This window comes from Orbicella franksi, chromosome 3, assembly GCF_964199315.1.
Source record: "Orbicella franksi chromosome 3, jaOrbFran1.1, whole genome shotgun sequence".
NCBI lineage: Eukaryota > Metazoa > Cnidaria > Anthozoa > Scleractinia > Merulinidae > Orbicella > Orbicella franksi.
In genome coordinates, this window is record NC_138147.1 from 32,792,425 (window position 1) to 32,808,112 (window position 15,688).

At 38.8% G+C, this 15,688-nt stretch overlaps 2 protein-coding genes across 3 annotated transcripts; one reads left to right on the top strand and one right to left on the bottom strand.

The window, feature by feature from the left end:
• Positions 1–536: 536 nt before the first annotated feature.
• On the bottom strand, positions 537–4,584 carry LOC145480351 (uncharacterized). Its single transcript, XM_081458641.1, has 2 exons — positions 4,349–4,584; positions 537–2,095 (listed from the first exon to the last, which is right to left on the bottom strand). Exon 2 carries the CDS (start codon positions 2,085–2,087, stop codon positions 1,125–1,127), a length of 963 nt encoding a protein of 320 aa, XP_081314767.1. The 5' UTR covers positions 2,088–2,095; positions 4,349–4,584; the 3' UTR covers positions 537–1,124.
• Positions 4,585–9,678: 5,094 nt separating this feature from the next.
• Positions 9,679–15,678, top strand: LOC145482142 (uncharacterized). Of its 2 annotated transcripts, none has more exons than XM_081460748.1 (12): positions 9,679–10,253; positions 10,357–10,560; positions 10,875–11,049; positions 11,179–11,374; positions 12,131–12,488; positions 12,705–12,899; positions 13,388–13,574; positions 13,825–14,079; positions 14,271–14,442; positions 14,712–14,860; positions 15,006–15,203; positions 15,540–15,678. In XM_081460748.1, the coding sequence occupies exons 1-12, from the start codon at positions 9,879–9,881 to the stop codon at positions 15,665–15,667; spliced, it is 2,592 nt and encodes an 863-aa protein (XP_081316874.1). In that variant the 5' UTR covers positions 9,679–9,878; the 3' UTR covers positions 15,668–15,678. The 2 variants fall into 2 exon arrangements, with proteins under 2 accessions (XP_081316874.1, XP_081316872.1); XM_081460746.1 differs by having other exon boundaries at positions 9,681–10,253; positions 15,534–15,678.
• Positions 15,679–15,688: the final 10 nt, after the last annotated feature.

Below are 15,688 nucleotides of genomic sequence, written 5' to 3' on the forward strand. Positions count from 1 at the left end.
CTGGACGCCAGCGGCCCATTTTTGGAGCCAAATCAGAAGCTTGGAGACACAAAATGTTTCATATTTTTCATTTTTTGCAATGTGATATGGTTTTTGGAACTGTGAATCCCTTTTCGTGAATATTTAATGCCATCTCCAGCGAGAAAAGTTTCCCGATTTTAATGCTTTTCCTGTTAACATACATTGACGTATATGTGAGGACAGTAAAGTTTTTCCCGCCTGCTAAATCCTGATTGGTCAATTCAAATTTCAGTCGCGCCAGCCGTATGCCAAGTACTACATCTGATCTCGTTCCCTGAGACCGAAACAACCTTTTTGGTAAGCACCAAGAAGTCGAGACCTTCGGAAGAAATCGGAATATGGGTCAGCATAAGTCACTTTCTCTACGCATGTTCGGAAACCTTTATTGAACTTGAACACATGCGCAGAATCCAAACGAAACCATGCAGGATTTTCTGGTTTTTGTTTCTGATGTCGTTCTGAGCGTCTAGCGTTCGGTCACTGTCGACTGAACACGCGCGGGTTCAGGGAACGAAATTGTTAACGAGCATATGCTAGTTGGATAAAGTGACAAAGGGAGGTTTTCACATGCGTACAACTGAAGAATAAGCAACGTGCACAGATGCGGTAATGTTCCATGTTGGAAAATGTTCCTTACAAAAAGCGTTGGTTCCTCAGCATCTTATTACGTATGCTTAGTAACGTTAGAAACAACTCTTTTTCGCATCATCAAAACCTTACATTTATTTCTTAATTTGTTAACCATAAAAAATCATTTACTTATTGAATTATAAGTTTTTTATGATGTCCGAAAGTCCTTCTAAGAAAACAAATAACCATTCTACGATCACAAGTCCAGCCTTGACCCCTCTTCTCGCTTTGTTCCTTCTGCCATCTTCCTGGATTCACCACCTATGTTATATCACTCATCAATAAACGAATGTACATTTTTTTTTTTTCTGTAAACGCCCAACGAGTATCCCAGTGATATCTATATGGGAGCTTAACGCCCCCCCCCCCGCCCTCCTACGCCTCGCTGAAGAAGGGTGCTATATTCCTCCCCCCTGAAAGGGCGGGGAAAAGACTATCATAACCATTGATTTAATGATTTTATTAACAATAGTTTAACTCTTCTCTTTTTCGTCAGGAGGAAGCAGTTTCTGTTGGTCACCCTCTGTAGCTATAGTTGAGCCTTTCTTTTTGGAGAAAGTCACAAATATCAAAATAACTATCGAAAAACACACATCAAAACCGAACAAAGTGAGGCAAAGATTGCGCTCAATTTGATCAACCAAATACAGAATGATAAACACCGGTATATCGAACACTATACGGTAGAACACTGCAGCTGGAACATATGGATGATTGATAGTGTTGGCGTTTGCCAGGAGATACCATCCATGAATAGACAAGGTGAAAAAAAAGCCTGCCAAGAACCCAATGGAGTGTCCCTGGAAGTCATCGAGTTGGAGGAGATACTGGGCAGTATCAGGCCTTATAACAAACACAAGCCAGAAAAATAGCTCAAACAAACCGACGAAAAAGACGGCTGCGATGGATCCCCCTGATGTAATACCGCGGCACTTCAAGATTGGTGATAAACTCTCTCGGAAAAAGAGGTTCATCGAGGCTCCTTCCGTCTCAAGGCACCATATTACAAGGGTGATCAGAGAGAGTGACGTGTCAAGGCACATGAAAACCAGAGCAAATGAGAGCGGAAGCATGTCCCTAAGGATCAGCATTAGTAGGATTCCGTTCACGCCGATACAGCGCCAGAGGATGGACACTAAAATGGTCGCATGTATGGGGTCCTGGTGGTTGGAGCGTGCTGAGACGACGAACAAGAAGCCAATGATGACCACGCCCAGTCCAATAAGGCGAAGGTAGCCTTCAGTACGACCCAGGAAGTCCAACTGCAGAAGGATACTCCATAGCTGCGGACAGACGAGTAAACTACCCCCTCCCACACAGTAAGCTAGCACTGAGGACCACTGGGTGAATTTTTGTACTTTGGTCATTGGCTCTGTTCTCGGAATAGACATCATGAACATAAACCAGTCACAAAGAATCGCTTTAGCAGTTGCCATGATTTCGTCTGAAAAGAAAAATAGTTGTTAACATATTACTTATAACAAATCAGCTACTCAGAGTAGGATGCCAACCGCCGGAGTCACTGCTGTTACAAGTCGTTTCCAGATGTCTTTGTCAGCAATTATTAGCGCGTTGGACGTTGGTTCGAGAAGTCTGGGTTCGCGCACTTGTTAGGAGTAGAGAGGAGTGTTGTATTGTGTTATGTTCTCGGGCACGTGACCGCTAAAGTGACCGAGTGGTTCTCTCCATGGGAGATTCTTAATGCATGGGTATGCAAGAAACTCTGAGAGAGTGGCAAAGCCATAGCGACAAACCGAATAATAGAAACAATCTTTTTAGGCCTCCATCAATTGAATACTTGAGATAATAAGCGATGAAGTCAATGAACGCGAAACGGACCTCACAGCAGGAACAACAAAAATAGCAAGGTACGATTTTTCTATGAGCACTGACGCATAGCTTACTCAGCGGGAAAAAGCTGACATTATGAATAGAGATACACATTTCATTAAGCTACCAACTAACCTACTATGTGCGTGCTTTCCTATCTCAAAGCTTAAAGTTATAACCTTCTGCTGCTCTTAAGTTTGAATTTACTTTTTCGGTTTTCTTGCCTCTTTACAGTGGTTTGTTTTTCAAACCCGGACCACGGACGAATACAAACATTTCAAGTCGTATGGTCAACCCTTTAATTTGGTCTCATCTCGTTTCTCGTTTCAGCGAATATGAGCCAGCTGACTCCATTGACTCAACAGAACGAACATTATCTTACCCTTATCACCCGGTAGTGGAGCACAGCTGAGAAGAAATTACGACGTTCGTAAGCCGACCGACTCCAGTCCCGTGCTATCCGCAAAAATTTCCATTAGACTCTAATACCTCCTCAGAGGTTTTGCGTTATGAATTAATTCATGAATTCTCGCCGGACCAAATAATACGGTAGACTGAGCACTTTGTATGCTCTAAAAACACTCATAACAATAATGAACGAATCTCAAAACAAGAAATTTGTGCAAGAAACACTGCTTTTAATCATTACTACTAATCGTTCATGACCGTTATCAAAACTATATTGAAAGTATTAAAACCTACGATAGCTTATAGGGAAAATAAACTCAAATTCGTCGTGCAAAAAGTAAACAAATCTTTTGTTCCATAAAGAAAAATAAAATTCTTTACTCAAGGCTAAATTTCTAATGTTTCAGTGTTGGTTGCTTTATCAATGTGTCCACCCGCACAACAAGGACACGTCATGTTGCTTACATGTTGTCTTATTGGCTCGTTCGGGCGCGAAAAGCGTTCCCTTGCTCCGTACAAGATGTCCCTCGGGACGTCCCCCATTAACTGTAATTGTTGTGCAAGGCAAATGGAGACTCACACGAAGTAGTCCCTTCATCTTGGCAGCAGTAAACTCTCATTGATTGAAGCCCCGCTGAATGTGTTTACATTTTTGCCACTAAGTTCCGAAATTGTTTTGATAAAAATGTCAAATAATCGTCCATTATTCACTCGTGTTTCCCTAAACAAATCTCTTCTGATTGATATCCAATCACAGTTTTGACATGGGTCAATAAATTCTTACACTGACTATCGCAGAAGATGTAATACGACGTAAGTAAGTTTTTGTCGCGCCACCTTAGAATCTTAGTCCACGAAAACTGTCCAACGTGAGCAAACCAACGCGATCTCTTTTTAGTCGGATGCTTATAACAAAAGCGAACTGCATGGTGTGGGCCTTTGTCTTAACGATAATCCCAAGTGAAAACGGATTAATTAACTTCGAAGGAGACAAGTTTCAGGCTTCGTTGAATAACTTTTACTTCTCGCGATTCCATGGTTGGTGAATCTTAGGACAATTCTTGTCTAGTTTGCTGTGCCCTTTAAATACAAACGTCGTTTAGAACGGGCACATTTTGCATTGCAGATTATGATTTCTTAGGCAGACAAAAAGAGTAAATTGCGTATACAATCAAGTAAATACGATCCCCCATGAAACAGGATTAGATGCAATGTAGTTCCTAGAAAATGTTATCTTCTAGTCATGGCTAAATTTAGTCAGGAAAATGTACGTCCAAACGAAAACGAAAAAAGTCCGGTTTTGCTCATAATACTAGCCGCTTGCCGTGTGTGCCACGTTACTCATTTCGGAGTACGGTTCTCTGATTGTGTAACTTTCGATTCTTTAAAGTTTAAGGCTGAAACAGTACCAGGCTATAAATTAAATAACCATTTAGTGTGAAATGGTATTTTCACTAACCTGATGTTTCGTTTCTCTCGCTTTGGGCGGCTGGTATCTTAACTGAATTACCTAAGTTAGCATGGAAAAAGCGTCGAAGCTGTACGTACTCGTATCGACTTTACTCCCGCTATGCAAATGCGATTCTTGTTGCTCAGAGCGACCTTAGTAGAGGTTATACGTTAATTGTGATGAAAACAAAAACCCCAAAAAGCTTTGACTTGACTTATAAAAGCCGAGGGGGCTCTCTGTTTGCATGCTTATTAAGCAGACATAAATTGTAAGAAATTGGATTTTAATCTGTAGCAGGGAAATAAGTACCGTCGAGAAACAGGCGGAAACACAGAATATTTTGCGACTTAACTTTTTAGCATTAACAAAGAAAACATCTGAAATCTAAACATTGTCACAAACAGAAACTTTGTTTATTTATTTTTTAAAATATTCATCAATTTCCCTATTCTTGGTGTGATGAAAAGAACAGCACGCATTTGTGAAAGTCGAACAATTACCACTCTCAGCTTTAGTGGCGCCTGAAATGAAATTACAAATGACTTAGAAAACGATTTTTCCACCGTAATCCACTTAAAGTGATTTAATTCAATTCTTGTTCGTCGTGGTGATCCCTGTCTGTTTAAACCTGCGAGCAACACAAACATACTACCAACATTCATGTTTAGAGGTCACGAACTTGTCGCCTTGCAATAAGCAGTCCTCCAGGGCCGAGAATAAGTAAAATAAATATAATATAACATGAAACAAACTGAACATTTTAAATTGATGCAAAAAAACTATTTCTTTGAGATGGAAACTAATGTCACATATTGTCTTTAGCAAATGGTTGCCAAGGATTGAAATAAGGTCGGCAGAAATGCCATTTTTATGCGTTTTCTAAATTCAGAGAGCTAGTGCTGCCATGATTTTTACGTATCAATAGGCCTCTCCGCAAATATTCGGATATTTTTTGGTACATTTAGAAGTTTTCCGAAATATTTAGAAATATATTAAGATATTCATAAATTTAGAGATACAGTCAAACCTGTATTAGGTTGGCAAACTTAAAAGACCGATCTGCTAAAACGTGGACAAAAAAAAACCATGCATTCTTTTTGCAGTGTCCATTTGATACAGGTTTCTAACAATAGAAATGACCATAATAGTCAAGTTTAAGGTGTCCGCGTCCGCTTAATAGAGGTGTCCGTTGAATACAGGTATTTTTTACAGTGGATGTGGGAAGAGGAAAATGGGACTTGTACTGTTGACCACTTAACAGAGGGTGTCCGCTTAATATGGGGTCCGCTTAATACAGGTTTGACTGTATTAGGAATTATTGATAGCTTTTTTTGAGTCAGTCCTGTGTTTTCCTCGCTCTCCTCTTGAAACAATACTCAGTTGTATGCTAGAAACAAATCCGATTTCGCCCATGAAAAATATCGGTATTCCATATTACAAAGAGCGGCAGCCTCATCCCCAGGGCCATTCCTTTCCCAATCTTTAGGGGCAAAGCCCTGGTAGCGAGATTGAAAAAGCGACAAAACAGCAATTTTCTGAATTGGTGGATGCTGGTAACATCCCAGAGCCTGATTCTTCTTCCTCAACCCGGTCCTACTACTGCAAGAAAAGTTTGAAAACTTTAGCCTAAGTGAGTGAAATCAGTTTACTTTTCTCAAATAAAACAAAAAGATGTTTAGAGGGTTTTCCGAGATATTCTGAAAATGTCTTGTGATTGTTAGAAATTTAATGAGAACTTCTGAAAAGATAACAACAGTTTTTCGACATCTTGGGTCTTCTCTTGAACAATCTTGTGTCACCGTGACCTAATTTTAGATTTATTTATTTATTTATTTGTGCTGTGTTATCATTGAGAGAGTACGCCAATTGCTTCTTATCCTGCTTTAAAAGGTTCCACAGGCTCTCAGAGATTAACTCAGAACTGAAAACTCTAGCGAGGTATTGCCATGCACTAAGCATTACCATGTGCATTTCAGTTTGCACAAAACTGGGACGTGTTCCCGTCGGCCCCCTGGACTCTTATTTTTCCACATCGGTGTTTCATTGTTGGGTGACATAAACAGTTACAATGAAATTTCCACTGACAATTTTTTTGTGTGTGTTTGTGTGTGTGGAGTAAGGGGGGGTGGGGGGGGGGACGGCAATTATGAAGATTTGCCCGAGTTAAATTTCGGTCCAACTCCAACCTCGTTCCCAGGGTCTCTGGAACGAGGTTGGTCCAACTCTTGGCATTACAAAGACCCAGCTGGCACACCGCTGTAGGCACTTGACTCTACTGAAGTATGAAGTCATCTGTTACTCCTTCCTGGATGGAATGCTAGTCAATCGCATTGTTACCCCAACATTTTATCGGCAAGCACTACCAACAGACCAATTTCGATATATTAAAATTCAGCCTAAAACAATAGACTTTACCACTAGGCTCTGGGGAATGAACCCCACAAACTCTGAAGTCATTCCCCAGAGCCTCTTGCTGAGGTCTATTGTTTTAGGCTGAATTCTATTATATCGAAATTGGTCTATTGGTTGGCGGTGTTTATTTATACCGCAGTATACAGACGGAAATGAAAGGAAGAAAAAGAAAAGAAAAGAGACAAAAACCAACAAACAAATCGTTAGACTTAATTAGTGCACATTAACAGAAGCCCGACAAAGCTCTTTGTTGTGTTGCTGTTCGGTGTTTTGGCCTTGACCATGCACAAAATAAGAGGGTGTCTACTTCTGTCTGTCTGAGCAGCTAACCAATAGAAACGTTTTGATACCGTTATTCTGTCCAGTTCCAGGCTCTCTATGTCAGTAATGCTCTTCTATTCTAACGTGATAAATGTGTGTGACTTACAATTTGCCTTGTTTTGATCTTAAGTATTTAACTAGCACTAAAATCAAACATTATGTTAGCCTAATGCAACAAAAATATATTTTATACTTGCAACATATAACGTGCAATTCTCTAATAAAGTAAAATTTTTCAACACTTTTAAGAACGACTATACACCTTTCTTTATTTTAGGCCATCCAAGCAAGCTAAGCAAGAGAAAAGAACTAGTAAAATATAAGATAGGCAATCACAAACTAAGGATTGAAACTGGTAGATATTATCAAATTCCAAGAGTTAACAGACTCTGCCCTATTTGTGAATCTAATCAAATTGAGGATGAATCTCAATTTGTTACGGGTATGTATTGCAATAAATACTCTACTCTAAGAGATGAATTTTACACAAAATGGAGAATATCGTTCCGACAGTTAAACAATTATCTCTGTTAAAAGACATCGGCGAACTGATGGCTTCTACATACAAATCATTATGTGAATATTCAATCAGCAAAATTAATTTCATCTTGCTTTGATCTAGACAATATTCTTCTTTCAAATTAAACCAATGCAACTTGATTGCTATATCATAACCTTATTATATATTCACTGGATAATCATTACCGTTTCAGTTTAGCTCACAAAAGCGTTTGCAACACTGTATGTAGCTATGGTCATGTAAATAAAGATAGCTGTTGTTGTTGTTGTTGTTGTTATCGTGGGATGGAACTCCATACTAGGAAAATTTGGTAACCCATTGAGTTAAGAAAGCTCAGTTTTCACGCGATCCGTCCTTCTGTCCGTAAGCGTGCCAATTGCACTGCACGTGCTCGAGCTGAGCCCCGTACCTCAAAAAAATGAAACAGACCAGTGAGTAGGATAACAGGCAAGTAACATAAAAGAGGAAATAATGGATGATTCACTAACTGAATTTTCTTAACACGCGATAATTTGAGATAATAAATATAAATTTCAAATCAAAGTGACTTGGAAAACGAAGGAAAACATTGAAATGGCCTAATGCACGCCTAGGGCAAGCTGTGTTTTTTGGCGGGAAATAGCTTGACAAGGTCGGCCAAAAAAAAAGTATCAAAACTACTTTTAAACGTATGCGTCCTTATTGATATCTCTTGTTATGTCGATAAACAAGAGTATAGTAAATTTAAGTTCAAGGAGACAGCGCCAAAGCAAACTGCAACGGGAAAGAGAAGAGAAAACAGGCGAAGAAGTAGCCGGAGGAACAAGTAGAGAGAGATAGAAAGGGTATTCGGAAATAGTCAAAGAAGTTGCGAAGAACAGCGCGAAAAAAAGAAAGAAAGGGTCTCAGAAAATTGGCAAAGAAGTAGCGAATAATAACGAGAAAAAGAGAATGAGAGGCCCCGGTAAAATAGGGAGAGAAGCGGGCTAGAAGCATCCAGCTTATGTGCTAATGTTCAGGAAGAGAGAATTTCGTTTTCCAATATGTTCTCTTCGTTCTCTACCGTTTGCTGCCGGAACTGTTACGTCATTTCATTACTATTGCTGACTTTATCTTGCTGTGAACAGTTCCACTGTAGTTCTAAAACAAAGCAACCGGTAGAATCGTTAAATTAAAATTAAGTTTGATTTCACATTTATAAAGGTGAAAAGTTCTGTCATAGTTCTTTTACCCCCAAACTTTTAACTAGCCAACCAAAATTTGAAGTTTGAAAGTAGTTCATTAATTCTAAAATTTTAAATTTGCTGTACATCGCAACCAAACAAACTTGTTGGATAAACCTAACCATAACTGTCAAGAGTCTAGCGAAATGCTGCTTCCCAAAGGCTTTTAATCCACAAAAAGTCTCTTGTACGCCTTGCATGCCTATGTTTCAATGTTCAATATATATGACCAAGAGTGAGGTCAAGATAGCTGGATATTGACCAAGTTCTTTTTTCTTATGGACCCAGACGGAGTCGAAGTCTATAAACACGCAATGAAGAGTGAGACCGATATCCAGCCATCTTGGCCGAACAAGTTAGGTCGATAAAGGATTTATTATATGGAAAAAGAACACCATTTTCTTGCGGGACACAGCGGGTAATCGCGAACGCACAAGATTGCGCCATCTTGGCAGCGCTGGTAGCCAATCACAGCGCAGGATTTAGTTCATCTTGCCCGCTCAGCGAGCTAACCATGGCCATATTATTATTTAACTGAGAAAGTTACTTCATTGTGATTGGCTCAGAGCAGGCCAATTTATCGTTAATTTTTAATTTCCACTGCAGTGCAAATCATCACGCGCGCTTTCGTGATTTTCCCAATAATATAATAAATGAGTAATTGTATGAATGCTGGAGCAATTAAGATTTACACTACTATAGTTTTCAAATATCACTCGTGTATAAATCTTTAGTTGCTCTCGCATTCATACAATTACTTATACTAATCATCATTGGTAGCCATTGACAAATCTCCGATGACGTAATGGTCTTAAAGTGCCTATCACCCTTACCCAGTTATATTAAATTCCGAAAATTTATGTATTTCAAAGAACTTTTCCGAAGAAATAAAACTTATTCTGCGTTCCGACATCTTTTTATCGGAGAACGAAATCGGCAATTTGAAGCGAATTTTCGCCATATTGAATTCAAAAAGGAGCAGTTGAGAGACTGGGCACTAACAAAGCCTGTGACGTCAACCCGGTATCTCAGTTAGAGAGCATAGCAGACTGTATGGTAAGTTTCTTACTGTAACACGCGAAATATGCCAGGTAGATGTGTTGTTGGTGGGTGTTCTGCCTTCCCAGATGTGCAGAAGGGTTTAATTTTACACGCCATACCTTTTCTCGACGACGAACGCCCGGAAGCAAGGAAACGTCGAAAGAAGTGGGTTGATTTCGTGAAACAAAAGAGAGCGAAGTGGGAGCCTACACGAAATTCCTCGATATGCTCGAGACACTTCACTGAAGATGATTATATTCGTCGCTTCAGCTTCGTTGATGAAGTAACAAACAAGCCAATCATGCCAAGGCTTAAACGCGATGAAATCGGCATAACTGCTGTGCCATCAGTCCATGCCGAAGCGGTGACAAAAACACCAGTGGTCACTGAAAGTGCAAAGCGTCGTCTTGAACGGGCGGTAAGAATCTTTGTCAAATGTTTCGAACTTCTTGGTTTAAGATATTCTTACTGCGAAAGAAAAGCTTCTGAAATGATTAAGAATTCATCTTTCATTTCTCTAGACGCTCAAGAATGCGAAGAGGAGGATGCAGAGTTTGACCCCCACGGAAACTCCAAGTAATCCCACGTGTACCAGCGAGATTTTCACTCAAAGTGAATCGTGTGAACACGACGAGGAAGAGCGAGAGATGCAAAGTGAAGATGCACCGGTCAGCTCGACACCGAGTGAAAACAATTTAGATACTTTTGCTGAACTGCATGATCCGGTAAGAAGCTTTTATTAACGGTATTTTGACGTGTAAACGTCTTGAACTAGTGGGATTTTTGTCTTGCAAGCGTGCATAAAAAGTGTGATTCAGCCACAGGTAAACCAAACTGTCAGTCAGTCTTGTAACCCGGGACTTGAGCAGTCAAACCGACTCCAATTTTAATCAAAAATTATGGCAATTAAAATTTATTTCAATTATTGGACATTGCACACTCGGAAAATGTATGAGCTTTTTTTTATACATTTGCAAAGTACTGTGATAAAGTAACAATTTGAAGTTTTTAAAAATTATGGTCTATTATACATGTACAGAATGAAGAGCAATCAACAGTTCCACCCCCTGTAATGTCAGAGTGCTCTGATTGTGAGAGACTGGCCAAAAGAAACCGACAACTGAAGAATCAGCTTATAACAGCAAAAGTAAAACTGAGGAGCAGCAGGCTGGAAGTGAAGAAATTGAAGAAATATTCTAAGGAAAACAGAGCAGGTAATGTTTGTTATGTTATAACCTACAACTGTAACTAGTATGCCAATAATTTGAACTTGTCTTTGTGGTAAAATAACTAATATAAATATTAAAGTCATTCTTTTCTGTAACATTGTTATTTACATGTAGGTCAAGAAGTTGATCCACCTGCCAACGTTGTTGAAGAAACCTGTGATGACGAAGAGGATGAAAACGAAGGAAGTGATAGTCAGCATGAAACAACTGAAGAAGAGCCTGACTTTTCTTCGGACGGTGTATATGAACCTGACACTGAAACTGACACAGCTTCAGAGCAAGAAGAAGACACTAATTTTTCAGGCGACAGGTGCATTTTATCTACTTTCTTTCTATATCATTCAGTACACATCACATCGCGACTACATGTACACCTGTACGTGGATGAATATAATACTGCCAGGTTTGGGGAAATAACCCCAAAAAGTCACATTGAGATTGATTGGTGAATTATTATAATAAATTTGTTTTGTTCTCCCAAAACCATGGGGCAAAACTAGAATTTTGAGATATTAAAATTGGCTGGTTTATGTTACATGCATGCCACTTAGATAGTGTGATGAAGTTTCATGCTGATTTAGATGAGTTTGCAAGTGTACATGTAGCATTGTTCCTGAGTGAGGGCTTACATACAGTGTACCATATCTGTATATAGTCTAGTGTTTTCTAATCTTCCATATAATTTATCCAAGTGTTTGTACTGAGTGTTATGACCAGGAGGCCGAACTCTTTCTGTTATAAAAATATGAAATTTTTCCACATGTTTTTTGATAATACCCCAGCTGGTCCAATGCATTTTAACTTTATATAACAGGCTGATCTAAAATATTTAAGAATAAAAATAAGCGATAAGAATTTTGCACTTGCACAACGTTTCAATGTTGCCATGACATCATTTTCAAGTGAGAAGGAAAAAAAAAACTTCTCACTTGAAAATAATGTCATGGCATGCAAGTGCAAAACTCTTATCGCTAATTGTTATTCTTAAATGTTTGTATAAATTTAATCTCATTCATCTAAAATAATTAATAAATAATTGTTTTGTCCCCATTCCATCCCTTCACAGAGTGTTCATCAAAGATAACAACCTGCGAATGCAGCCAAAATTCTTAGTTTTCCTGTCTCAGCTACTGCTCCTGTTTAAATTTTGTCACTCCTGTAAAGCTGATAATCCACTCGTTGAAACAAAGCAAGTTGGTACCATGGCAGTGATCACTTCCACCTGTACCAACAAGAGGTGCAACAGGAAGGACATAGTTTGGAAAAGTCAACCAAATATGCCTGGCACTAAGATTCCTGCTGGTAATTTCCTGTTGTGCATGTCGATATTGCTGTCTGGCAGTTCTGCATCAAAGGTGTTACAGATGTTCCAGCACATGGGAGTAGCCTGTTTTTCCCTAAAGACATTCTTCAAGCACCAACATGTAAGTTATGAACTTTACATAGTACAACTATAATAATCAAATGCAAATCATCTTGTACTAGTTGTTTAATATTTCAAATAGCAGGCCTTTCAGAAATGAAATACCCAAAGGATCATCTGGGAGATTCTTTGCTGTTGATTATTAAATTACTGAAAGCTAACCAGGATTTATGTGATTCAATTAGGCAACAAGTTTGATATAGGTTTTCCCCCACAGGAGAAACTGTTTCCAACCATTCATTTGTACTGGAAGTCCTACCAAGACAAGATGATGGTCAAATTGAAGGAATTAGGTCAGGTGGTAATATCTGGAGATGGAAGGCATGACAGCATGGGGCATAGTGCGAAATTCGGTGCATACACCATATTTTGTTGCACTTTGCCCCTTATCATTCACTTCTCTCTTGTTCAGGTAATGGCATAGTCATGATATGGTCAATGAAGTCCTGTTGAGGTAAATTCTGACAAGTGACATGGTCCAAAAAGAATCATTGACACAGAGAATTAAATGTTATGTCAAAACAAAATCTTGCTCACCAAATCTCGGACAGGTCAGAGATTAAGAGGAATAAAGATAAAGTACCCACATTTTTTTCTCTTAAGACATCATAATCAGGTTGCATGCTGCTAACAGTGTTTGTTCATATGTTGTGCTTTAAAATTTTCTTTGGTTTAAATTTTTTCAAACTGATCAGCCTGATTTATAGTGTCCTTTTTCAGTTTGAGTGTTTCAGATAATGATGTTCTAAAGGAAATGAAAGGAAATAAAAATTTATACCTACATGTATAATGGAAAAATTCAACCAAAGACAAAATTGAACAGCAAAACATACATCTACTGGTCCATCTAGTGTGTTTCACTTAGACAACACTTTTAAGACACATTCTTCTATGTTGTAGAGGAATGTTGCAGGAAGCAGCCCAGCTATGGAGTTCCTTGGGTTTAAGAACTGCATGGCATATCTCCTTGGATATGGTCTGATGATCAGCACCTTGATAACCGATAGACATGCATCCATCCGAAAATACATGAGAGAGCAACAGAAGAATATCAAGCACTACTTTGATCTATGGCATATAAAGAAAAGTAAGAATCTAATTATCTCTAGCCATGGATTCTTCAGAGTTCCCAAAGTTACTTTATATCTGGTTGTCTTTTTTTGGTAGCAGGCCTTGTCTGTTAACAGCTCATTATTCTGAACCACAACTGCACAGGGCAATTTTGTTAAAAAATAATTTTGTGTAACAATGATCATTACAAGTTAACATTGTTTGCAGTTAAATATACAGTAGGATGGAACAATAACTTATCAAATATGGTGTATTTGTATCCGTAGAGATCCACAAGGTTCTAACCAGCATTAGCAAGGAAAGTGGCTGTGCATCTTTGATCAACTTGATCAGACCCTGTGAAAACCATTTCTTCTGGAGTGCTACATCGACTTTGTCTGGAAATGGCAATGTTATACATGTATATGCTAAATTTAAATCTTTCTTGAGTCATGTTATTAACAAGCATGATAATTTAGATGATCCACTTTTTAACAGATGCAATCATGGTGAAATAAAAGACAGGACATGGCTTGAAAAAGGTAGTATAATAGTTGAATTATATGTGCATGATGTAGTTCGTGGAAATATCCACTTACCCCCCATCCTCCCCTTACACAAACACCACCACCCCTCTCCATGGAGGTGATAAGAAAGTGCACTTTGAGATAACAAAGCAAGTGATTAAGCATGTGTGCAAAATATTAACAGAGTTGCTTATTTGTTGTCATAGATTCCCCAGTATATGAGAAAATGTGCTCTGCCCTGAACAATGCTTCCCTGGTCAGTGGGATCAAACAGGCCTTGCCTGAGGCACAAACCAGCTGCTTGGAAGGCTTTCACTCTACACTTAACCAGTTTGCACCAAAAATGATAGCCTTCTCATTTATAGGAATGTATTGCAGGTTGGTTGTCCAATCAATCCTTTTCATAAATAGACAATAAACTGAATTAGAGTAATCAGAGTGACAAATAAATTGTCTGGATTAATAGCAATGGATTACTTATGTACCAAGAACAGTATTATAGACATTGCATGCTCACCTTCTGACAAGGATTGGCCAGTGATGAAGGAAATTGACTCTCTTCTATAGTCAAATGCCAGGCTTTAAATGCAGTCATTTTATCTGAAATCTCAGCACATTCTAATTTTTGTTTGCTCTTTTTTTGAAAGGCACATCATTGCTGCTTTATATTTCAATCTCAACCTGTTGCGAGAAGTGAAAAAAAATGCAGATGGTACAGAGCAAGTGAAAGTGGTGTGGCCAAAATTTAAAAATGGCGAGGCCACTGTGCGTGATGTGAAAGTGGAGCCCAACTATGGTAAAATATATATCTACATGTAGATTGAAATAAAGGTGTTGTACATGACCTGAACCACCAGAATTCTGCTAAAAGTATGAATTATTTTCTGAATTTTTTTTTTCCTTGTCCACTAAATAAGAGGTGTGTCCTATTATTATTACAGATTATGTGGAGGATATCTACCAAACATATATTGAATGTCAGGAAAAAGGCCAGCTTGGGGTTGCCATGCGGGAATTGAGTGACATGAATCCCCCACCGATGAATACAATGTTGGAAAGGCAATCAAGGGAGGAGGCCATTGTTAAGAGGGCAGAAAGGAAAGAAAAGACAGTCAAAGATGTGCCCCCGACAACACCTGGTAATTGCAATAAAATACAAAAAGTACCATTCAACCCTAGTCAGGGTCAGTGTGTTATGTTCTTTGACATATCACTTTCACTGTTCTTTTCTAGTCTGATGCAGAAATGCTTTATACTGAATGCCATGGAAAATGGGTTGAATGTTAAATGCCTTGTCTGCCAGTGACAAAGATGCTATAATGAAATACCTTAAGAATATACTTCCAAAATTTTGGTTTTCCTATTTGCCAATAAGAAATCAAACTTTTAAGACTTCAATGGCTCACTTTATTATCCCCTGAATCCCAGTTAAATGCATGACTTATCACACAAACATCATTTGTTTTAAGTTACAGAGTCTCATGGAATCCAGCAGCCGCCACAGGCCACTAAAGGAAAGCCCCGCTACTGTTCCACATGCCAGCAGCCTATGAAAGGACACAAAAATGTGACCACCTGCCCAAAAAATCAGAAGAGAATCTAAATGAAGTAAAATGAGAACTTC

Excerpts from the sequence above, each read along its gene's own strand:
- LOC145480351 (XM_081458641.1), bottom strand. The coding sequence starts at position 2,087 with ATGGCAACTGCTAAAGCGATTCTTTGTGACTGGTTTATGTTCATGATG.
- LOC145482142 (XM_081460746.1), top strand. The coding sequence starts at position 9,879 with ATGCCAGGTAGATGTGTTGTTGGTGGGTGTTCTGCCTTCCCAGATGTG. Across the intron at positions 12,900-13,387 it reads TTCACTTCTCTCTTGTTCAG|AGGAATGTTGCAGGAAGCAG; the intron begins GTAATGGCATAG and ends TCTATGTTGTAG. Across the intron at positions 15,204-15,533 it reads TGTGCCCCCGACAACACCTG|TTACAGAGTCTCATGGAATC; the intron begins GTAATTGCAATA and ends ATTTGTTTTAAG.